Raw genomic sequence first — 25,382 nt, forward strand, 5'->3', positions numbered from 1 at the left:
CCACTTCAGTCTCCACCCTCACCTCTCTAAGCCCCTTAGGCTGGATTAAAACCTATACAGTTTTAATGCTTTTTGCATTTTGCAGATTTGCACTATGGTCCATTTAACATTGTTTCCTACGGAACACGATCTGTAGTGTAAATCTTCAAAATGCAAAAAGCACAAAAAATACATAGGTGTCCAGCCTTATGCAGCTGAGAACAGAAGTCATGTGATCACTTATAAAAAAATAAAATAGCTGACACCTTGGTAATAGCGTATACATTTGAAGGGTCATCCAGAGAGATTTTCTGCTGTTGGGAATTTTTGTCAGCATAACCAGTGCAGCTTAGTTAACAATGTTAGGGCTTGCCTGGAAGGCAAAGATCAAAATCCAGTCACTTATATCCACTTATCAGTAATTGTTCTTTGCTAATTATCCTAAGCTTCTTTTAATTTGCTGTGTACAAAATATTTATAAACCTATATTTGCCAGCTAAACAGAGGCATTGCTAGGTGCCAAAAAGACCAGGGGCTTCAGCCTGAAGTCCAAGGCCGGAAACTGGGGGGTGTATGTGACGCGGGCTTTTTTTTGGCTGGTGGGCCGTGACCTACCTGACCAACATACACTGACCTACATGCACTGACCTACCTACACTGATGGAACTGACCTACATACACTGACCTACCTACACTGATGGAACTGACCTACATACACTGACCTACCTACACTGATGGTAGTGACCTACCTACACTGACCTGCCTGACCTACATACACTGACATTTGCATACACTGTCTGACCTACCTCAGCTCAGCCGTGGTGTGCGGTGTCACAGCAGGCAGTCAGTCAGTCAATCGTCAGAGGAGGATCCGAGGAGGAAAGGAGAGCCACCCATCCGAGCGCCGATCGGGGATGTGGCGAGGCGGCCGCATTGTAGTTCCCGCCTTCTGGAGCCTGCAGCTCCTTTGATGGGCGTCACACGTCTCGAGGTCCCGGCATTGGACCAGTGGGACGTCCATCATAGGCGTTGCACGCTCCAGAAGGCGGGACCTGCTATGGCACTCGGCAGCACCCGGCAGGACTTGGCCACACTTAGCGGCACTTGGTGCCGCTTGGGATCAGATTGGTTTTGGCGCTCGCCGCTCGGGGCTAACAATGGAGAGCTGCATGCTTGAGACTTGGGACTTTTTGGGGTCACATTTGGGGCTTCAGCCCCCCCCCCCAGCCCCCCTCCCGACACCCCTGCAGGTAAAGCATGTTTGGGAAAATGTCTGTTTGGCTGCATTAGTAGGTAATAAAAAGGTTGTGAATGTTTCATTTTTCCATTGTGGATCTATTATATATATATATATATATATATATATATATATATATATATATATATATATATATATATATATATCATTAAAAATGATTCACTCTTGAGTAACAACTTGTTTCAAGCTGTTAATAAATAAGAAAAGTTTTATCTGCATGCCTCATTGTGTACATTTTTACAGATGAACAGATATTTTAGAATTTCATTGTACAGGTGAACTTTTTTCCTTTTAGATCATGTCCTGCCGGTACATGTGATGGTTGCAATTTTCATTTTCTCTGGGAAACAGCAGAAGCATGTCCTCTCTGTACGGAAAATGACTATCAGAAGATAGAAGGAGCTTGTCGAAAAGGACAACAGGTATTTAATTAGCTGCAGTGTATGATTTTTTTTTTTTTTATCTAAAAAGTTTTTATTCAATTTTTCATAATACAATGAGTCGGTGACAGTGGATATACATTTATGTGTAACCAAAACAGTAATACATGTGGTAAGTCACAACATCATAAGCGATATATCTATGGTATCTGATAACCATATAACTCAAATGTAGTTATACAATGAGAAATAAGATTAGTTGTTCTAAAGAAATGGAACTGTTGAACACAGCTAAAAGAAAGAGAACAAGAAAAAAAAAGAAAGAAAAAAAACCTAAAACATCTTCATTGTTGAGAAAACGCTAGAGAGACATAACAGGTGTTTTCTAGTCCGTTAACTAGGCTAGTAATAAGAATATGGGACACACACAGTGGGGTAGGTATCACCCCTGAGATACAAAGAAGTGTTAATGAGCTAGTTGGAATCTAGGACAGTGGTAGACTGGGTCAGGAAAGCGGTGAAAATCGGCTATTACCTGAGAGAAGGAAGATGTTCGCCCGGGCACCCCCTGAGGGATCTATGCTGTGCCCGAGCGAGGCCACCCGCCCCTCTGCTTATGTTCGCTTTCGAAAGACATTTCAAAGATTTAGGATTGAAATAGAGAAGTTAGGTCAGATGAGCTGACCCAGTCCTTCCACTGTTGCCATCTGGAAATAAGTTTACTTTTAGGACCCTGTGTAAGTGCTAGTACAGTTTCATGTGAGTAATGTGACTGGGTAGTTTGAATTACCTCCAGTAGTGTGGGAGGATCAATGTTCCTCCATTTTCGAGCAATAGTTAACCGCGCCGCTAACAGTATATGAATTATGATATTTCTTGTCGGGTTAGAGAATTGATCAATAGTCAAGGATAAGAGGGCTAGATAGGGAGATTCTGTTACAGATTGTTTGGTGACTACATAGATGAGGTTGAATACTGAGTGCCAGAAGCCCTGGAGTTTGGGGCAGCTCCAAAAGGTATGAATTAAGTTCCCATAGTGACCACATTTCCGCCAACACGTCCCATCATTGGTCGAGTCGAACTTAGAGAGTTTGTCAGGGGTCAGATACCAACCGTAGTTCAGTTTATATGCCAATTCCCAAAGGGAGGCGCAACATGTGGCTTCATAGGTGGATTGGCAGGCTATCTCCCATTGTTCCAGTGTAAATGTGCGGTCTAGAATTTTTTCCCAGTGTAGTAGTGCCGCTGATTTAATAAAAGTAGTTTTCTGGTGGAGTAATTTGTAAAAGAGGGAGATACCTTTGGTACGTACCATGGTGGATTTGTAGAAAAGCCATACTGCACGGGGTAGCGTACATTCCCATGTTTTAAGTGATGCGAGGCAATGTTTGGTGCGCAAATACAGAAAGATATCAGAGTTTGGGAGGCGGAATTCTTTTTGTAACGTTGGGAATGATTTTATGGTTTTGTTGTCGATAAGGTCTGTGAGAGAGGTTATACCTTTGGACTTCCAGCACTCGTAGGATGTCGATTGCATCAGTAGATGCAGGGTCTCTATAGGGATATGAACTTTGACCCCTGTGGAGTGAGACATAGCTATCTTATCCATGTTTTAATCGTTGCTACCATGGGCAGAGAGATTTTGCTAGGGGTTTTGGCCCCTAAGCTTGTGGTGAATAGCCACAAGGATAGGTTGCCTCCTGGAATTAGAGAAGCTTCCATTTTTCCCCATAGGGAGGAGCTAGGAGAGAGTGGGGACCATGCTTTGGTTTGCGTAAGGATAGAGGCCATGTAGTAGTCCTGGAAGTCTATGTAGCCTGTGCCTCCAGCTAGGCGGTGTTTGATTAGTTGGGAGTGTCCACATCTGGCACGTTTACCTTGCCAGACATATTTGGATAGTAGTGATTGGAGAGATCTAAAATAGCTAAGAGGAAGTGGGATGGGTAAGGTGCGGAATAAATAAATAATTTGAGGAAGGTGCAACATTTTGAACGCCGCTAGGTGCCCTGTCCAAGAAAATTCGTGGGTCGCTAATCTGGTGAGATCTGATTGTAGTTTGGTTCGGAGCGGTATATAATTGGCAGCAAATAGAGATTTCGTAGTTTTGGTCAACTGGATACCTAAGTATGTTATGCTTTTTTCTGCCCAGGTGAAAGGGAAGGATGCTTTGATACGGGTGCTAATGGAAGGGTCTAGACCTAAGTCCAAGATAGACGATTTGGATTCGTTTACCTTGTAATATGAAACAGCACTAAACCAGGCGAGCGTCTTTTGGATGGCCGGGAGGGATCGTTCAGGGTTAGTTACTATAAGGATCACGTCGTCCGCAAACAGGTTAATTTTATGGACCATTCCAGCGAGGGGAATGCCAGTAATTTCAGTATTCGCTCGAATTCTTTCGGCAAGAGGTTCCATAACTAGGTTAAAAATGATAGGTGAGAGTGGGCAGCCCTGCCTTGTGCCATTAGAAATTTGAAAAGGTGCTGAAAGGACATCTGCAGAGAATACTCGGGCCGAGGGAGAAGAATATAAAGCCAGTATAGCATCTTGTATTGGGCCAACAATTCCAAACTTGGTTAGTACTGCTGCTAAGTAACCCCAATGGACCCTGTCAAATGCCTTTTCGGCGTCAAGGGATAGGAGAATGAAGGGGAGTTTAGAGGATTCTGCGTAGTCTATGATATTGAGTAATCATCTTGTGGCGTCCGACGTTTGGCGTCCCTTAGTGAATCCAGATTGATCTAGGGAGATTAGGGAGGGTAGGATGTCTTCTAGTCTATTGGCTATCATTTTTGCGTAGATTTTTAAGTCAATATTTAGTAATGAGATGGGACGGAAGTTCTTAGGAGATGTAGGTTCTTTCCCTGGCTTGGGTAAGGTCACTATCATGGCAGTAAGCATTTCTTTTGGGAAGGATGCGGACTTGGCTGCTAGGTTGAGTGTTTGGGACAGAGCAGGGGCTAGTATGTCTTTGAATTGTTTGTAATATTCCCCCGTGAAGCCGTCCGGACCCGGGGATTTGGAACAAGGAAGCTTATTTATCACTGCTATGATCTCAGTGATCGAAAAGGCCGAGTTTAATTCTGAGAGTTGTTCTGGAGACACGGTCGGGAGGGACAAGTCTTTCAGGAATGATTGAATTAACTCAGGGGTAGGTTGTTTGCTGCTTGAGTCTTCGCTAAGGTTATAAAGGTCTTGGTAGTATGTGCTAAATGCATCGGCTATGGATTTAGGTTTAAGTAGCTTTTCGTTGGAGTGTGGATGGTAAAGATACGGGATTTTCGTTTTATCTCTATGCCCTTTGATTTTTAGTGACATTATTTTACCTGCTTTATTACTTGTATTGTAGGATGTGGCCTTAAGTAATTTTTTACGTTTTTACCTGTCTTTCCAGTAATAGTGACTGAAGTTCGTTACGTAACGTAAATATTTTAGCTTGGAGTGCTTGGGAGGGGTTGGTTTTGTTTAGGGATTCAGCGGAGGCAATGTAATTTGTGAGTTTATCTAACCTCTGGGTTCTTTGTTTTTTGGCTTTCGCCCCCAATTGGAGGAACACACCTCTCAGGACCGCTTTGTGAGCATTCCACACCACCCCCGGGTCGGAAACTGAGGGTTGATTAATCAGAAAGTATTCCTCTAAACTTTGCTTGAGTTGAACGAAGAATTGTGGTGAAGTAAGGAGGTAATTGTTTGCTCTCCATATAAAAGAATCTGAATGATAGGAGTCATCCGAGATGTCAATGCTGATGGGGGCATGGTCCGACCAGGTGGTGGTGTGGATGCTGGAAACCCAAAGTTCTCTGGAGAACTCGTTTATCTGCTAAAAACAAATCAATACGTGAGTAGGTGTTGTGACGCGGTGAGAGGAATGTAAAATCTCTCTCGCTCGCATGACAACACCTCCAAACATCATACAAGTCATTAGAAACAATAAAAGACTCCAAAGGGGAGGCATACCATTTGGACCCCGTTGTCGAGTCCATTAAGTTATTTGGGACTAGATTAAAGTTCCCGCAGAGTAGTAAAAGACCTTTTTGTACTTTTCTCACTTTTTTCAATGTTTTCCTGAAAAAGGTCATTTGACCCTGGTTAGGAGCGTAAATCGTAACAAGAGTATAGGGTACATTATTGATTGTACAGTTCAGTATAATATATCTCCCATCCGTGTCAGCAATGTAATCATGCACCGTGAATAATACCGTGTTCTTTATGGCTATCAATACTCCCCGCTTCTTCTGTGAGGAAGAGGAGTGGAAGACATGTGGGAACAGTCTGTGTTGACATTTAGGTGTGGCATCTGCGGCAAAATGGGTTTCCTGGACACATAAAATATCACAGTTGTGTGCCAAAGCTGATTTCCAAAGAGAGTTACGTTTCACAGGGTGGTTGAGTCCGTTAGCGTTAAGAGAAAGGATGGTGATGCCCATGGTATGTTGGAGGGATGTGTGTTGTCAGCTTGAGTACTTACAGTAGACGGGTGTAGCGGCTCCCAGTCCAGGGTAATAGCCGGTACTAGCGGATCTGTTAGGAGCAGATTCAGGGAGTCCTAGTGAGATGAGATGGAAGAGAACGGCAGTACAGTTGTAATGAAAATGAAAATACTAGGTAGGGTTGCAGGATAATAGCAGGCCGTAGGTTTGGAGTGTGTGTGTCAGACACTCATGGAGGACATTCGATATCGGCAGTTGCAAAATGATAAAAAGTGTACCAGAGGAGAAGAAAACACTGGACTATGAACAAGTGAAGAAAAATAAAACACAATAAAAACAAAAGAAAATACAAGGATGTCAGTATCCAACCGCTCTCGTGAGCAACTGACTATTTTGTGGGGAAGAGTTCAACAATCAGGTGTATAGCCGCAGCTCCAGACCGGACTATGATAGTCGTGGAACATAGTAGGGCGGACATGTCATTCACCGTCGTGTAATTTTGGGTTTCTCCCGAGAGGGGCCAAAGACAAATGGATTGGGTTGGCCATCAGGACCCTGTTGAGGGCGAGGGGGGTCTATTAGGATACCCCATGCGTGGAGGAGCTTCAATCCACCCTCTAGTGTAGAGATGGTGTGTGGAATACCATTATGGCTGGTCAGGATGGTCGCTGGGTGACGCCATTTGTAGGCTATCTTATGGTTGTTCAGGGCTTTAGTTATGGTACGTAATTGCCTCCTCAATTGCAGTGTATACTGAGACAGGTCTGCGTATAGTTGGATGTTGGAGTATGGCGCAGGTAATGGAGATAGCTCTCTAGCTTTCTGAAGTATTTGTTCCTTCGCCTGAAAGAAGTGGACCCTGAGGAGCACATCTCGGGGTATATCCGCCTCAAGGTGGCTTGGTTTTGGCAGTCTGTGAATTCTATCAATAGTGAGTTCAATTGGTGTGAGCTCAGGTACTATGCTGGAAAACATTGTGGATGCAAAGTTATGCAGTTCTGTGGGTTGAATAGATTCCGGAATACCGCGTATTTTTATATTATTTCTACGTGAGCGGTCCTCGAGGTCCGCGATTTTAGCTTTGATCCAAAGAGCGTCATCTCTTTGCTCAGAATATGCGTCAACCAATTCATTGACCGTGTCAGTACATTCCCCCATCTTGGTCTCTAAGCACTGCATTCTATTGTCCATATGTTTCAGCTCTAGGGAGAAAGTATTGATCAGGGATGAAAGATTGGACATAAGGGACGATTGTAAAGATAAAAGCATATCTTTCATAGTTGTGTGAAGAACCGGTTGACCAGTAGTTGGGAATTGAGCAATGGATGATTGTAAGTCAGATATAGCAGATTCGTTATGTAGGCCAGTACTCACTGCGCCTGAGGCCTGGTTTTGAGGATCCATCCGCATCTTTGATTTCACTGGGCTCTGCGATGCCGGGGTTGAAGGAGATGAATCAGGAGGATAGGGCGTTTGCAGGTCTGGTGAAATGTCCTGAGGATGGTCGTCTGGTAGGTCCGTGTAACTCAGGGCTGCCCGTGCTGTGCCGGCCGCGCCATCTTGGGCCTTGTTGCGCGGCTGAAAGGAGAAGAACTCCAAGCGTTTCGGGCCTCTTTCCTGGTACCGCTTGCGAGACATCGCTGTGGCGGAGGTTCGGGAGAGACGTGTGGGAGCTTTTGGAGCTGATAGCGGCGGAGCGATCGTCCGGTAGTCGCTATTCGTCCGGTCTGGATAGCGGAGCTCACTGTCTAAGCGTCCATCGCTGTGCGCGCTCAAGCCACGCCCCCGATTTTTGTTCTTGATAGTGTTATCTTACCCCCCAAAATGAACCCTTAACACGTATTGTCAGCCTAGCATTTAACCCTTGAAGGATAAGGTCAACTTCGGAAACATGTTCCACCCATTTTTAGATTTTTAGGGGGAGTGTAACATGTTCCATAGACCACGTGTGGATCAATGAACTACAAGTATCGACATCCTTTGCAGCGGCTTGTAGCTTGTAGCTCTCAATAACCTACCAGGGAGTTGTTGAGCATTTCATTGAGTCTTCCTGTCTTTGTGAAACTGACTGCCCGTACGATGTAGGGGCACACAGCTTACACTGATAGTCTGTAGGAGTCCTGCATGCCATTCGTCATCTGCTGATCGCAGGTCCAATGCTTTCTAGTCTCCTACAAAAAATAAAAAACAATAGTTTTTTAAGTATGTTTTTTTTACCTGCAAAAAAAATGTGCATTTATTATAATTTTTAAAAATTGAACTTCTCCTTTAAACCTAAACACAACCCTTAAAACATAACCTTAAACTTCACTACATATTTTAAATGTACTATTTAACACCTATCCCTAAAAATATAACCTCACTGTCTAAGGCCGCGTACACACGGGCGGACTGTTCGCCCAACCTTGTCCGCTGAACAGTGTTTGGGCGGACAGTCCGCTCGTGTGTGGGCTTTCAGCGGACAGTTTCAGCGGACAGTTGGACGGACAAAGTCTTTCGGAAATTCCGAAAAACTGTCCGCTGAAACTGTGTTTGAGCGAACAGTCCGCCCGTGTGTGGGCCTGTCCGCTGTACTTTCGAAATGAGCGGACTGTTCCCGCTCGGAAAGTCCGCCCATTTCGAGCGCGTGTACAGGTAGGCGGGGCCCGCGAAGGAGACGTCGCGGGCTCCGCCGCCTGGAATGGGCTTAAAGGGGAACCCCAACGCCGAAAAAAATCGGCGTGGGGGTTCCCCCAAAGTCCACACCAGACCCTTGTCCGAGCACGCTACCCGGCCGGCCAGGAAAGGGGGGCGAGCGAGCGCGCCCCCCCTCCTGAGCCGTACCAGGCCGCGTGCCCTCAACATGGGGGGGTGCCTTGGGGAAGGGGGGCCGCGCGGCCCCCCCACCCCAAAGCACCTTGTCCCCATGTTGATGAGGACAAGGGCCTCTTCCCGACAACCCTGGCCGTTGGTTGTCGGGGTCTGCGGGCGGGGGGCTTATCGGAATCCGGGAGCCCCCTTTAAGAAGGGGGCCCCCGGATACCGGCCCCCCACCCTATGTGAATGAGTATGGGGTACAATGTACCCCTACCCATTCACCTGTGAAATAAAGTACAAAAAAAACACAACACAGGGAAAAAATATTTTATTGCACAGCTCCGGGGGTCTTCCGTCTTCGGGGGTCTTCTCGCCGGACTCCTCCGCTATGTGTGTGTAGCTCTTTTACTAGCAGAGGAGTCCGGCTTTCTTCCTCCCCGCCGCCGGCCTCTTCTCCCGACTTCGGGGGTCTTGTCCCCCTCTTCGGTTCTTCTGCCGGGCCACCGCGCCTTCTTGTAGCTCTTTTACAGGCGGTGGCCCGGTCTTCTGTCGCCGCTGTCGTCGCCGCCGCCGCCGCCTTCCGTTCTTGTTCTTCTTCTTGTTCTTCTTCTTCTTCCCCAGGAGATGTTGACTCGACGAGCTCTCCGGCCGGAATGCCAGAGCCGCGCTGTGCGGTCACTTATATAGTGACAATGGGGCGGTGTCACATGGTATATGTCACATGGGTTGGTCACATGGTGACCCCGCCCCCTTACGATGTCATAGTCCCCATGTGACATCAACCCATGTGACCAACCCATGTGACATATACCATGTGACACCGCCCCATTGTCACTATATAAGTGACCGCACAGCGCGGCTCTGGCATTCTGGCCGGAGAGCTCGTTGAGTCAACATCTCCTGGGGAAGAAGAAGAAGAACAAGAAGAAGAAGAAGAACGGAAGGCAGCGGCGACAGAAGACCGGGCCACCGCCTGTAAAAGAGCTAGAAGAAGGCGCGGTGGCCCGGCAGAAGAACCGAAGAGGGGGACAAGACCCCCGAAGTCGGGAGAAGAGGCCGGCGGCGGGGAGGAAGAAAGCCGGACTCCTCCGCTAGTAAAAGAGCTACACACACATAGCGGAGGAGTCCGGCGAGAAGACCCCCGAAGACGGAAGACCCCCGGAGCTGTGCAATAAAATATTTTTTCCCTGTGTTGTGTTTTTTTTTGTACTTTATTTCACAGGTGAATGGGTAGGGGTACATTGTACCCCATACTCATTCACATAGGGTGGGGGGCCGGTATCCGGGGGCCCCCTTCTTAAAGGGGGCTCCCGGATTCCGATAAGCCCCCCGCCCGCAGACCCCGACAACCAACGGCCAGGGTTGTCGGGAAGAGGCCCTTGTCCTCATCAACATGGGGACAAGGTGCTTTGGGGTGGGGGGGCCGCGCGGCCCCCCTTCCCCAAGGCACCCCCCCATGTTGAGGGCACGCGGCCTGGTGCGGCTCAGGAGGGGGGGCGAGCGGGGGCCGGCCGGGTAGCGTGCTCGGACAAGGGTCTGGTGTGGACTTTGGGGGAACCCCCACGCCGATTTTTTTCGGCGTTGGGGTTCCCCTTTAAGCCCATTCCAGGCGGCGGAGCCCGCGACGTCTCCTTCGCGGGCCCCGCCTACCTGTACACGCGCTCGAAATGGGCGGATTTGCCTCCGCCTTACGTGGGCGAGTCCGTTCATTTCAAAAGTTGAGCGGACTGTTTGGCAAACAGTTCGTTGAAACAGTCCGCTCGTGTGTGGGCAAGTCCGCTCATGCAAATTTTGAGCGGACTGTTTGCCGAAACTGTTTGACGAACAAGGTTGGGCAAACAGTCCGCGCGTGTGTACGCGGCCTAAGACACAACCCTTAACCAGCCACCTTAAAATTAACTAGAATTAACTAGTATAATTGACTAGTATCCCTTAACACCTGTTCTTTTAGGACTACTAAAACATAACATTTACCAGTAACCTTAAAACAGAACCCTTTACGTCACCTTATTTTTTAAGAAAAGAAAGATATCACCGCACCTGGAAAACAAACAGATAGTAAACCTTTCTCTCTTTTCGGAAGTCTTAGGTGCTGGCAATTGCTAATAGCAATAAACAGGAACTCATTCTGGACAGCCGCACTCTTGAAAAATAGCCTTCTTTTATTAAGAAAAATTCACATCAAAATCAAAGATGGAAATCACAGCAGACAAAAAAGCTGATGTTTTCGCACTAGCAGTAGTGCTTATAATACCTTATTTTTTAAACTTACCCTTAACACTTAAACATAACCTGTCACTTTACCCACTAAAACATGACCATTAACACCTAACCATGGGGACCCCCATGCCGTTTTTTTCAATGACTTTTATCTGTATTGCCGGGACTGACAATTCATTAAAGCTGCGAGTAGTTTTAAATGACCTTTTTTCCATTAGAAATTTCATTTTGTGCAGGGACTGTTCTAAACATGGGAAAATGCGCCACTTTACAGGCATACTATAGAAATTGAAAGGAATATTTTAGTTTTATTGCTTCACTTTAAGCATAATTAAAATCACTGCTCCTGAAAAAACTGCATTGATACATGTCCCCTGGGGCAGGACGCAGGTCCCCAAACACTTTTTATGACAATACCATGCATGTAAGCCTTTAAAATTAGCACTTTTGATTTCTCCCATAGACTTTTAAAGGGTGTTCTGCGGCTTTTGAATTTGCCGCAAACACCCCAAATTGTTTGATATTCGGCGAACAGGCGAACACCCGATGTTCGAGTCAAACTTACGTTCGTCTTGAACATCGGGCTCATCCCTAATGTCTAGATGCCTAAATGCATTGAGTGGCTGCCATGTGATTGGCTGATTAGAAATTTGTGTTACCAAGCAATTTAGCAGGTGTACCTAATAAAGTGGCCTGGTGAGTGTATGTTCTGTTTGTACTATGTACTAATGTTATCAAAAATTATACTTTTTATTGACTTACAATTTTTTTTATATGATATTCTTTTGTGATTTAATTTGAAGGAAACTCATTATGTGTGGAATGAACCAAAATTGTGCATGAAAGGTATACCTCTACCAGAAAAAAGGACAGCAGCCTGTGAATCAATAGACTTCTGGTTGAAAGTTGGAGCTGGTATTGGTGCCTTCGTAGCAGTTCTACTTGTAGCACTGACCTGTTACTTCTGGAAGAAAAACCAAAAGTGAGTGCAATTAAAGTGCAGACTCTGATTAGTTTTTTTATACATTGTTTGTAAATATGAATATACAAGTGTTTTTTTAAATTATGGATGTGAACACAGCTGCATTGTTCTCACAGTTGTATAAACATGCACTGAATTCAGATCTGTAATACAGAATCCAAAAATCTGCATCTAAGAACATACTGTTTCCACGTATAAACGTGGAAACTCATAGAAATGCATAGGTAGGAGGAAAATTCCTATAAAGGTTGAAAATCCACTTTAAGAATAAAAATGTGCATAGCCTGGGCACAGATGCAATTTACCATAATACAATGCACCCTAGGCACACTTTAATAATTGATGGGACCTCCACTTTAACTTTCATACTGGCAACCAGAGAGTTGCTCACTTTGGAGGGATCTCTTCTCTTTTCTTATTTTGGATATGGGACAGGAAGTGAAGGGAAATCTCCCCAATGGAACACAGATGGCAAACAACAAAATAAAAAAAATACCAGGGGTTACAACCCTCCTATACTCTATCTAAAATGAAAGAAAAAGTTCTGCTTTAAAATTATTGTAAATGCTCATTTTATTTTATTAAAATAATTAACTTTATATGTATCTGCTCTATACAGTAGTTTTGCATATAACAGCCTGATCCTTCTCTTCTGGGGTCCCCATAGCAGTGCACCTGACCCCCCCCCCCCCAAGCTGCTTGCTCTGGGGCCACTATTCTGAAAGCTCTGCCAGTAAAAATCTGCGATCCATGTAGAAAATACACATACGCCAATGTAACAATGTAAATAAAGCCCTAAATATACGCTGTAGGATTTCGAATGATCAGAATGAAATAGAGGACTATGTATTAGACAACTGGTGCAGCTATTAATATTCTATATGTATTCTTAAACTCTTTTTTTACTATAGGCTTGAATACAAATACTCCAAACTAATCATGACTGCTAATTCCAAAGAGTGTGAGCTTCCTGCCCCAGACAGCTGTGCCATAATGGAGGGAGAAGACAATGATGATGACGTGGTCTATTCCAATAAGCAGTCAATACTGGGAAAACTGAAATCACTTGCAACAAAGGTAAGGCAATGTACTGTAAATGATTCGTATTAATACGTGAAGAAGGTGAATATTAATTTATTAACTTTTTTTTATTAGATCAGTGCTTTCCAAGCTTATTTTATAGTGAACTACTATGATTTTTAAGATACTTAGCACCACTTACGATTATGCATTTTGGGATGGTTTCTGCATTCTACAAGAGGACAACCCATCAAATCAGTAGATAATATAATATCAGTATTTTGTTGTGCCCCTAGTTTAACATTAGCTAACAAGAGCCTTAAAAATAAAATGCTTCTCTATATCTCACCAACATAAAGATTCTGGCAAGGTACTTGCTAATTGTTTAAATGTTATATCTACGATAATACACTCTGGTCAAATAAGCTTGATGCCTAAATCTTTTCACAGCCACCAATAAAATTAATTGAAACCCTGGCTGATATAATGAGCAATAGGGCACTACTGACTCTCTATGCTGCCAAAGCTTTTTCTCCAAAAATTTTAGTTTGGTGTAATAAACCGTGGAAATATTTGGGTTTTGTAGGAGGCACCACAAGGAGAAATTCATACTTAATGCCTACAATATCCTTCTATTTCTCTTCAACACATAATTCTTCCTTTCATTAGCAATGCCCATTATCAGCGAATATGGTAGATATTCTGGCCTGTGTTTCAACTAGTAAAAATAATGTTATCCTACTTCCCAAGCCTCTGGCCCCAGCTCTTTCCCACATTAAAATGGTCCATCAAACGAAATACCTAGGAGCAGTTCTTTCTAAACAGTTGTATGACTATGTCCCTCTCAGCCACTTCTTTACTTGGTAAATTTCACTCTTTTAGAGCAAAGCCTGATGCAAACTTCAGTTTTTGGTGGTGGGCTGCATAAATTTACTTAAAAAGGTATGGGTGCCACATTTGTTATACTTCTTGCACAGCTCACTTTGCTGGAGCCCTCTTAAGTATTTTAAGAGATTCAATGCTGATGGACAAAGAAACCCACTGGAATTTTTGAAATATCCTAAGACCCTTGCTGGACTTGTGGCTCCAAATCTGTGGGTTTAATTTAAGTCTGCTTAGCTGCAAGACATGGCTGGATGGGAGTGATGCCACCTATGTACATCCTTATGTAACATACTTTCTTCACTATTTCTGGGAAGAAACTTACTATACGTTTTAGATCTCTTCTGCAACTGTCCACAAACCGGTTAATAGTTACAATTTGGGAAATGGCTAAGTGTCTTTTAGGGATCACTGGGTTCACTAGGTTTATGCCCCTTTGGTCCAGTGAGTTTTTATCTGAGATCCACAAACTACAGGTCTTTCATTGATGGGAGAGGGCTTGTATCTCAACCTTTACCCAACTGCACATCAATAGTTGCCTTTAAATCTCTTTAATAATTAAGCACTGATTTTGGTTCTGCCAGTACCTGCAGCTTCAGCATGCTCTACAAACACAAAATAATTGCCTCACCATACCCATCTTCCTTAGCCCACTGCTTTATGGCATAGTCCAAAGGCCTCATATCAGAAGTCTATCCTCAGCAATTCTTTATTTAAATTCCCACTGCTTAGCAGATAATATTTGGGATGCTATTCTTTAGTCTGCCCAGTTGGTATCATCCTCACTCAAGTTAACAATGCTTTTCATTATCTATAGTGTATTTTTCTCCCAAATGTCTCCACAACATGATCTGCTGCAACAGATGCGGTTTTCAAAGCTTATGTATTTTTCTATTCTGTGTTCAGTGTGGATTGGTCAGATTTATTAAAAATAAGTGTCCTAAAAGTAGAGGGCTGATGCGTTTCAGAATGGATCCCCATTTCCTCCTCTACATAAGTCTTATTTTTTAACGTCTTTGTTTTGAAAAGGCAGTCTCAGTGTACGAAGTAAGACCGGCCATAAATGGATCAAAATTCAAATCTATGTATGGACAGGCTGATTATACTCAAGTTGATCCATCAATTAACGTGGGTACAACCAGCCTTACTTTTTTTTTTTTACATTTTTTACCTTGGCTCTGTGGCTCCCACTGCTGTCAGTCATAGTGTCTATGGATGCAGGCAACACAACTCAGGATCGAGCCTGCAGGTGTGCCACCATAGAAGTGGCACACAAAGAAGAGGAGGAGCCAGGACCACTGATGGGGGACTTGAGAAGAGGAGGTTTGAGGCCGCTCTGTGCAAATCTATTGCACATAGCAGGTAAATATAACATGTTTGTTATTAACCACTTTCTTACTGGGCACTTATACCCCCTTCCTGCCTAGGCCAGCTTTCAGCGCTGTCACATTTTGAATGACAATTGCGTTGTCATGCAACACTGTACCCATATAAAATTGTTGTAATTTTCTTTTCACACAAATAGAACTTTCTATTGGTGGTAGTCAATGACCACTGGGTTTTTTATTTTTTGCTAAACAAACAAAAAAAGACCAAAACAAAATGTTTTTCATAAAAAAAAATTGTTATAAAATTTTGCAAACACATAATTTTTCTCCTTCACTGATGTGTGCTGATGAGGCGGCACTGATAAGCTGCACTGATGGGCACTGATATGTGGCACTGATGGGCACTGATGAGGTGCCACTGGTGGGCACTGATCAGGAGACACTGATGAGGCTACACTGATGGATGGCACTGATAGATGCCACTGATGGGCACAGAGACGTGGCACTGATAGGTGGAACTGATAGGTGGAACTGATGGGCGGCACTGATAGGCAGCACTGATAAGCAGCACTGATAAGCAGCACTGATAGGCAGCACTGATAGGCAGCACTGATAGGTGAGTCTGATCATGAGGCACTGATTGGTAATGATTGGCAGCACTGCAAGGCACTGATAGGTGGCACTGGTGGGCACTAATTAGCACTATTGATGGGCACTGATAGATGGCACTGGTGGGCACTGATTAGCAGCACTGATGTGCACTGTGTGGGACCGATGTCCCTCTAACTGAAGCTGGATTAATAGCTTTCCTCTTTTCTTCAGGCTGACAGCATGAGGGGAAAAAAGCTGATAACCGGCTTCTGTTTACTTCCATGATCAGTTGTCAGCCAGTGATAAAGTGGTAAAGGGACTGCTGTGATTGATCACAATTACTCGACAATTACAGAGCACGCTGCGGCGAGCGGGCAGCATGAGAACGGGAGGACGTCTATGTAAACCCTCCCGACATTTTAACCCTGTGCTGTAGCCATCTTTTGGCTATAGCGCAGGCGCCAAGTAGTTAAAGCAATATTTTAAAAACACTTTACAATCACTTTAAGCAAGAAAATCTTTTGATTTAGATTTTTTGTTAAAATTAAATATTCATAATCAATGCTATCACTGTTACAGGATAAAGAACACAGTTTTGAATCAGTACAGCTGAAATCCTCAAGACCGCAACATATATAAAGACCAAATATTGCCTTTGAGACTGAGAAAAAAATGATTTTTTTAAAGAAATTAAAAACATATCATTAGAAGAAATCAATGTGAGATATCTATGAAGATCAATGAAGCAAGAATCAAAGAAGAAAGCAGACATCACAAAAAAAAAAAAAAGCGTGGCTGCCTTATTATATGACAGAATATTTTGCCAAAAATGGATTGTTTGTAAGTTGGATTTCAGGTTCTACTCAGGAAGAGCAAAGTGACGCAGACAATGTTAATTTTCTTGTACAATGCTTGCGCATGCTATATTATCTCTTTTATCACCTCCCAGTGCAACACAGAAGCAACAGTTGTGCAGTTTACAAGTGATTTGAAACATTTAAAACTGGAAGAGAAAAGGGGAAATTTACTTTTTTTCTACTGAAAAAGGTGTATATGGCAGGTGGAAAATAATGGAACATTAACAAATATAAAAAAAAAAAAATTGTTGATGTAGAAATAAATTGTACCAGTATTTTTATTAAAGGAAAGAGCAGAGGCCTGCGTGAATCTCTGAAGTTTTTGAAGAGCACCAGTCCTGAATGAATTTAGGCAAGGCTTTGAGGGCCCATCCATGCAATGCAGCAACACGTGTTAAAATTGACATTTAAACCTGCGTTACTGTAACATGCATCTGGCCAACTGGAGTATGTTGTGATGTCATTCATTGTAAACAACTCCATAAACACTGTACAGTGGGGGCCAATGTGCAGTACATCACTGTGTGTTGTGGTGCGCTACTTAGTAAAAAAGGGTTATGTGCATTTTCTGTTTTTCACGGTGCCCTGGCAGCCTATTCATAATGAAAGGGCTGCAAAAATGCAGCGCACAGTAATGTTTTGCAAATGATTGCGTACGTTTAAACCCAGACTGAGTATTTATTCTTAAAGACTGCCAGTCATGACTGCGCTAATAAAAATTCCTACCCCTTTACTTGTTTTTTCTTACTATGTATAAACCATGATTGTGACAGATTAGAAGTTACCTGAGCTCTGACAATGACTGCATTTTTTGCTGCTGGATTTCACTCACTGTCTACCAGGTCCTAAATATGCATGGCTATGGCAAAATACAGAGATCCATAGTTAAGTGAGACTCCATTGTTCTGACAGTATGTTGGATTAAGCAGTTGACTTCTGATGCCCAAGCACAAGTGTCAGGCTCAGTCAAAATAAGTAAAGCTAAGTAAGAGGCACTAAAAAAAATTCATAAGTAATCTTTAGAATAGTTTAAGGCTGGCCATTCTTTTTGATCAACCAGGCTGATTGAAAAAGAACTAATGAACGGACTCACCCATCCACCCAAGTGAGGTAGGTGGAGGAATCCTCCCCGCTGTGCCATTGTATTCTGACAATGGGAACTCTTGAATGGCTGTAGCCACTGATGGAGAAAACTTTTCCAACAAGCCCTTTTAAAAGAAATCGATCATTAGATCGACTTCTGTCAAGCGAGAGCTGCCACACATGGATCAAAATTCCACGGTTCCCTTCTGAACCAGCTGAATTTCAATCCATCTGTCCAGCTTAAAGCAATATTAAACTCAAAAGCAAATATTAATTATTTTGCAGCTTACACATTTTTAGATATGATTGTTGCATTTGTTTTCTTTTTCTAGGCTATCTTTCTTCTATTTTGATCTGGTGATCTGGCCTGTCAGCCTGTTTTTCAAAAGAGCTAGCTATCTTGCAAATGTTTCAGTTACAGGGATGAGACAAACCATTCAACACTGACAGAGGTGCTTACAATGATCATCTTTTATTTATTTATGGAAAATCTTTATCCCAAAAGTAAAAACTGCATATAAAATGTTGACTGGAGTTTGGTTTCTATTTGTTAGTGTATTTAAATGTGCTATTACACCTAGCACTCCTCTCCACTCCAACTGACAATGCTGCTGTTCAAAGGTGCCCTTTTTCGCATTCATCCAGAGTGGGGGCACTCTAATACAGGAGGTCCAGGTGAAAACAGAGGGGGGAAAAAAGCTTAAAAAAAGAAAATTAATCGCATCTAAGGATTGGTAAGCTGCAATCAGGGGTGAGCAGGAAGGGCGACTGCCCTGGGCACTGTGGTATCATGTGAGATTTGGGTGGAGATTGGGGAGAGGGCATTTGTGTTGGGAGAGGGAATTTGAGGGTGTGGCGGGAGGTAACAATTGTTCCAGGAAGGGGAATTTGGGGAGGTGTGCTAGGAGTTGTGAGTTGGGGGGGATTTGTATTGAGAGAAGGGATGGGGGAAGAGAATTTGTTGTAGGGTGGGGGATTTGGGGGTTTGTGCTAGAAACGTTAATATGTTGGGGGAATGGGGGTGGGGGGATTCGTTCCAGGATGGGGACTTTTTTTGGGAGGGGGATTTGTGCAAGTAGGGATGATTGGGTGGCATTTGTGCTAGGAGGAGAAATTTGGGTGGGGGGGGGGGGTTTGTGCTAGGATTGGGGACTGGGGAGGGGAATTTGTGTTGGAAATGGGAATTTGGAGTGGGGAGGGGGAAGATTTGTGCTCTGGGGGGGAATTTGAGGGGTAGAGGATTTATGTTAGGAAGGGAAATTTTCTTGTGGGGGAATTGTTCTAGGAGCATGTGTGGAATTCGAGCAAATATAGGGCTAAGCATGCAGATTAATTTTGGCTCTAGATGACATTGTCTCTGCACTGGCTACAATACATTACATTTTTAGCTTTGGGTTTAATACTGCTTTTAGAATTTTCTGATTCTTACATGAACCTCATCCTGACAGGTCAGCAACTCACTGACTTCAGGGGACTTCTGACCCCTAACTCCCATAGCCAAAAGTTATGTTTAAACATAGTAAGTAAAGTAAAGAAAATGTGCATAGCTAAACCATTCATGGGTTATTGTGCATAAATATAATAATTTCTTACTAAATATTTAGATTCTTGCATAAGCTCAGTTGTAAGTGAACTGAAAGTGCAACAGGTACATGGGTATATAAGAATAAGATGAATTTTGATTGCATTTCTTTGAGTTGTCAGGGCTTATTTTGGACCAAATTAGTAACCCTTTTAGGTGTTGATTTAACATTTACTTTTAACTCTTGTCCAGGGAACACACAATCATGCGTAGAAACAATTGAGAAATATTCTGCACATGGATGGATATCTTGAAGCGAACAGTTTCCCTGCACTTATGTAAAAATTACTCTTTTAGTAAATCACACTTTTTATATGTATTGTATAGATGGAAAAGTGAAATAATATAGAGATATATTGGTTTATGTGTTTGAAAAGCCTAAAAATAGTTGCTAAATTATTTGACTTATATTTTATTATATGAAAGTGGTTGTACATCTCCTTTGAAATGACAATCAGCCTTTTTTTTTGCCAAAATTTAAATTTGGTACTATTTAGGAAGTGGGGACAAGACAAAAAACTATTGGCTGTAGGTAAGTCATTATGTACAACTGTGCAGGGCAATGTTTCCACTTCTCTGGTCATTAGGTTTGGTAACATGTCATATGTTCCACACTTCCCAACAGCAGTTAATTGTATATGTTAAAAAGATTTCCACTAATTATGCAACCTGCATATATGAAGAAAAAAAAACGAATGGAAAATGTTTTGTTTGCAACTGAAGTTTCGATAGCACTGTTCTATGGCTCTGAATAACACCTTCCTTTCAAGAAGACCAAGGGCCTATTCACAACTTAGTGTTGCTGTAACATGCTTTATGTGCATTGTGGTGCCTTTCATTTTGAATTGGACCCCAAACTCACCTCCATAACACCTGCATTGCAGAACACTGCAACACCCAGCAACATACTAGTAGTATGCTGAACAGGATAAGTTTTTCTATCTGCTCTAGTGCATTGACAGCCAATTTGAAATGAACAGGATGCCTTAATGCAATGTACAATAATGCACAGCATTATGTATACTAATGCAGTAAAGTAGAATGCGTGAATGGGCCCAAAGTTGGAAATATGAACCATTTAAAAATGTTACATGTTTTCTATTTATCTATCCCTTTATATTACATATGGACATAATAGGCAAATTTATGAAAACTAGGAAAAAAGCAAGATTGCATTGCAACCCTTAGCAACTAATCACATAATTCACAGATGCCCTCTTTTAAAATTTACAGTGGGAGTGGTTTTCATACTTGGGGCAAACTGGTGAGATTAGGACTATTTTACATCTCTGTATTTTTTATGCAGTGTGGCACAATAAAAAAAAAATAAGAAAAAAACCTGTTTGTTGCATCTTTGGTGTCTTTTCAGCAAAATGCACTTTCCATAAACTAAAAATAAAATACGTTTTAACATGTGTAAGGCACTCCTAAAATGCAACTAAAAATATATCTCAGAGAATTGAAGAGAATCAATTTCTTGAGTTTTTGAGAGCAGACATCACAAGATATATGCATATCTTTAGGTGCGATCAAAGTTTCTTCAGCAAGAGCTGGGACCTGGGAAACCCTCCTTAATGCCCAGTGAGGCATGATCATTGCAATGTGGGATGCTGGGGATGTGTTTAGTGCAGTGACTTAAGTTGAGTTTAAGTTGAGTTCTGGCTTCTGAGTATGTTTAGGTACTGGGCTCCTGGGTTACACTTTCAAACTCTCTAACCATGACTTACCTTGCTTATACAGGCAGGGCAGCCATCATAAATGTTGGGGCCCCTTACACAGTTTTAGGCCCGCCCCTCCCCCCGGGCCTGACCATCAATATTTGCCAGGGCCAACCCACTGGCCATCCCACCAAATCCACCCACTGGCCATTCCACAATGCTATAGGCAGCTCCCCACACCTGTACACACTGAGCCCCCTCACACTTGTACGTATTCAGCCTCACCCTCCACTTCTGTACACACTCAGCCCCCTCTGACACAACGCACACATACACACCACACACACACACAGCTATGGACCCCCTGTACACAAATAGTTTAATTTTAACTTTTGTTTTCAAGCTTGCAATGTGCAAACAGAACATAGGGTAGCATGTAAGGTTTTTTTTTGTTTAGAAATCAGACTTATTGTCCACAAAAAAAGATTCTCATACAAAATCCCAATGTAGTGCCTTCTTCCATAGCCATGTAAAATAGTAAAACATAAATTAATTATGATGACGGCAGACTTAGTATTTGATTGAAAGCTGTCTACTTCTTCTGCTTTAATTGTCAATACTGTTTATTGCTGTTCTATACCAACAACTGTGTCTGTTGGGATGTAGATGTATTACTTAAGCCATTACCAATAGCCAATGGGCTGTCCCAGTTTTTGTGACATACCACACTAAGTAGCCATGTAAAGGGTATGATTGGCCACTGGCAACTTAAAGATAGCATTGCATGGAAACCTGTCAGTCCCTGCCAATAATGAATTCTCTTTCAATGCCCCAAATAACCATTTTGTTGCCTATGCTTTTTAATAAGATGAAAAATGGCGCACACACTGCAGTATCTGACGACAGCACATCTCCATGTACCTGCCTGGGATTCCCCAAAAAGTAGGCAATTAATGATCTCAAAGATTGCTGATCAATAGGTGGCCCACCTTCTCCCTTCCCTCACTCCTCTTTATTGGACATAGAGACCAATCCAAGGTAGCAACTGATAAGAAGGCGTGGAATTCATAAGGATGGGGGACAGAAAGCTGTGTGGTTAATTACTCCCCAAACAAGTGCTAGGGTTTGGGAAATTCAGGCACTTTGAAAAAAGACTGAATCACATCCAGGCATCTTTTGGAGCCTGCTTTGTGGACATGGAAACACCTTACAAGGTAAGGTGATGCTACATATTTACTTTATGATCATATTTTTCAGATTATTCAAAACTGAAATTCATATTGGCTGCTATGATCTACTGCAGTTTAAAATTATAATTGTCCTTTGCCCTGTATTAACCAATTGTAGTTGGAAAGTGTACATAAGAAAACAATTATTTTAGTGGTGTTACTTTTGTTTTTTGCATCCAGAACAGTTGCCTAGGAAGATCTGGTCCATACATAGACATCTGACTATATTAAATGTAAATACATTCCATAAAATAAAAAATGTTATATTGCTGTTGGTGTACATTTTTGTTATTAAATAGATTATAGAATTTTGTTTTATAATGTTTATGACTTATTTGAAAAAAAAAGAACCTGCTATTTTAAGAGAAAAATATAACGTTTGCTGATTTTTTTTTTATTAAGTAAATTATTGCACTCCTCAAACAGACATTTTTACAGCAAAAACAATGACATTGTTTGTGTATAATGTCTCTGCATTTTTCATGTATCACCAGATTTTTTTGTATCTAGTAAAGTATGATTATTTTCAATTATATGTTCTGTGAAACATGGTACATACATGCCATACTTGTTTTAATGCTAGTCACTGTGTAATAAAAAGCATTTGGCTGTTTGGTTGTTGCTTTTTTGGTGTTACATTTCCTCAAATTTATTTAGTCTTCCATGTATGGAACTTGGGCATTATTAGCTCAGAATAATGGAGTCATGTTATTGATAGATATCTTTGATAGATATCTTCAAGTAGACCGAAAGCCAAAATCATTTTTTTTTTTCCATTTTCGATAGAGTAGGGGAGGGTTAAAACTCTTGTCATTTTTTTACCATCTGTGTCCAATTAGAGAAGTTTCCCTTCAGTTCCTGTCCTAAAGCCACAACCTCTTAGACAGTTGTCATCAGAACTAGTGTCTCCTCTGACAGATTAAGATCATTTTTCTTCTATTTCTGTTATGTGACAACTCAAAATGTATTTTTTTCTTCAATTTTACTCAATGATAATGGTTACCAAAAAAAATAAAGTTTGGGCTGCAGTTGCACTTTAGACTGTTTCTTTAGAAAGACGTGTACTTTAAAATTAGATCTATTTCCTATGGTAGTCAATCAGTTGGGTGATCTAAGGTGGTTTGAGAATGGAGATTTTCTAAAAAAAAATAAAAAAATATTTGAAGTACCGTATATACTCGAGTATAGGCCGACCCGAATATAAGCCGAGGCCCCCAATTTACCCCCAAAAAAACTGGCAAACTTATTGACTCGTGTATAAGCCGAGGGTGAGACATGCCTGTCCATCCCTGTGTGTGTGTCCGTCCCTGTGTGTCCGTCCATCCCTGTGTGTGTGTGTGTGTGTCCATCCATCCATCCATCCCTGTGTGTGTGTGTGTCCATCCATCCATCCATCCCTGTGTGTGTGTGTGTCCATCCATCCATCCATCCCTGTGTGTGTGTGTGTCCATCCATCCATCCATCCCTGTGTGTGTGTGTGTCCATCCATCCATCCATCCCTGTGTGTGTGTGTGTCCATCCATCCATCCATCCCTGTGTGTGTGTGTCTCCATCCATCCATCCATCCCTGTGTGTGTGTGTCTCCATCCATCCATCCATCCCTGTGTGTGTGTGTCTCCATCCATCCATCCATCCCTGTGTGTGTGTGTGTCTCCATCCATCCATCCCTGTGTGTGTGTGTCCATGTGTGTGTGTGTGTGTGTGTGTGTGTGTGTGTGTGTGTGTGTGTGTGTGTGTGTGTGTGTGTGTGTGTGTCCAGCCTACCTGTGTCCCGAGCCTCCGTCCCGTGCCTTGCCTCCTTGCCTCCGTCCCGTGCCGTGCCTTGCCTCCGTCCCGTGTCGTGCCTTGCCTCCGTCCCGTCCCGTGCCGTGCCTTGCCTTGCCTCCGTCCCGTGCCTTGCCAGGATCGCCGCTCTTCGTCGGCGCCTCGGCGGACATACTACAATTCGAAAGCCGCGCCTCCGCCTCCGCCTTCGCCTGTGATAGGCGGAACACTGAATTTCCCAGCAGCCTGTGTTCCGCCTATCACGGACATCGTCTCATCCTCGTACTACGGACGAGGATGAGACGATGTCAGTGATAGGCGGAACACAGGCTGCTGGGAAATTCAGTGTTCCGCCTATCACAGGCGGAGGCGGAGGCGCGGCTTTCAAATTGTAGTATGTCCGCCGTCTGTCTGCTCGATACGCTGATCGAGCAGTCAGACGGCGATGACTCGAGTATAAGCCGAGGGGGGCACTTTCAGCCTCAAAAAAGAGGCTGAAAATCTCGGCTTATACTCGAGTATATACGGTATTACATTTAGTATGTATGTTTCTTTAGAAAGACGTGTACTTTAAAATTAGATCTATTTCCTATGGTAGTCAATCAGTTGGGTGATCTAAGGTGGTTTGAGAATGGAGATTTTCTAAAAAAAATAAAAAAATATTTGAAGTATTACATTTAGTATGTATGTTTCTTTAGAAAGACGTGTACTTTAAAATTAGATCTATTTCCTATGGTAGTAAATCAGTTGGGTGATCTAAGGTGGTTTGAGAATGGAGATTTTCTAAAAAAGTATTACATTTAGTATGTGGTGGGTATCTCTCTGTTTGAGTTTTGTTTTTGGATTCACTGTCAATGCAGAAACAGCAGTACAGATATAAACATAAACATGTTTAGATATAAACATGGGGTGGATAGACTAGGCACTAGGGTGAGCTTCCATGGTCTCCGTAAGCTGGCTGGAGTGAGTGAATCTATAAATCAGTCAGTGATGTATTCCATATCCAAATTTATCCCAAGATAAAATAGGATGAAAAATGAATGTGCTGTTCCATTCACAGTCACAATGCTTACCCAAACACCTGCTACCAAGTCCACACACCCTATTCTATATCTGCTAAGCCCAAGAGAAAGTGTTATCTCTTAGCAAGGCATTGGCTTTGTGTACATTTTTCATTTTAATCATTGCAGAACTTTTAACAGTTTTAAATGGCTGCCAGCTTTTCATTAAATATTTCCAAAAATTGCGAAATTGATGCCAAGGTAGAGATCTGCATGGGTAAATGTCAATGCCAAACAAATTAAAAGCTAACGAAACTAGTGATCCTTAAGAGGAACGCCACT

General features: G+C 42.7%; 1 protein-coding gene across 1 annotated transcript in view; it reads left to right on the top strand.

The window, feature by feature from the left end:
• ELAPOR2 (endosome-lysosome associated apoptosis and autophagy regulator family member 2) overlaps positions 1-22,888 on the top strand; it is a 164,312-nt gene extending 141,424 nt beyond the window's left edge. Inside the window, exons 19-22 of the mRNA XM_077473410.1 lie at positions 1,533-1,659; positions 11,867-12,045; positions 12,957-13,122; positions 16,446-22,888. Of these exons, the coding sequence (XP_077329536.1) occupies positions 1,533-1,659; positions 11,867-12,045; positions 12,957-13,122; positions 16,446-16,505 (532 nt within the window). The 3' untranslated portion in view covers positions 16,506-22,888. The remainder of the gene's footprint in view (positions 1-1,532; positions 1,660-11,866; positions 12,046-12,956; positions 13,123-16,445) is intronic.
• The last annotated feature ends 2,494 nt before the right edge of the window (positions 22,889-25,382 follow it).

The sequence above is a fragment of the Lithobates pipiens genome, unplaced genomic scaffold (assembly GCF_037356315.1).
Source record: "Lithobates pipiens isolate NorthernLeopardFrog02 unplaced genomic scaffold, aLitPip1_a1.2 Scaffold_8, whole genome shotgun sequence".
Taxonomy (NCBI): domain Eukaryota; kingdom Metazoa; phylum Chordata; class Amphibia; order Anura; family Ranidae; genus Lithobates; species Lithobates pipiens.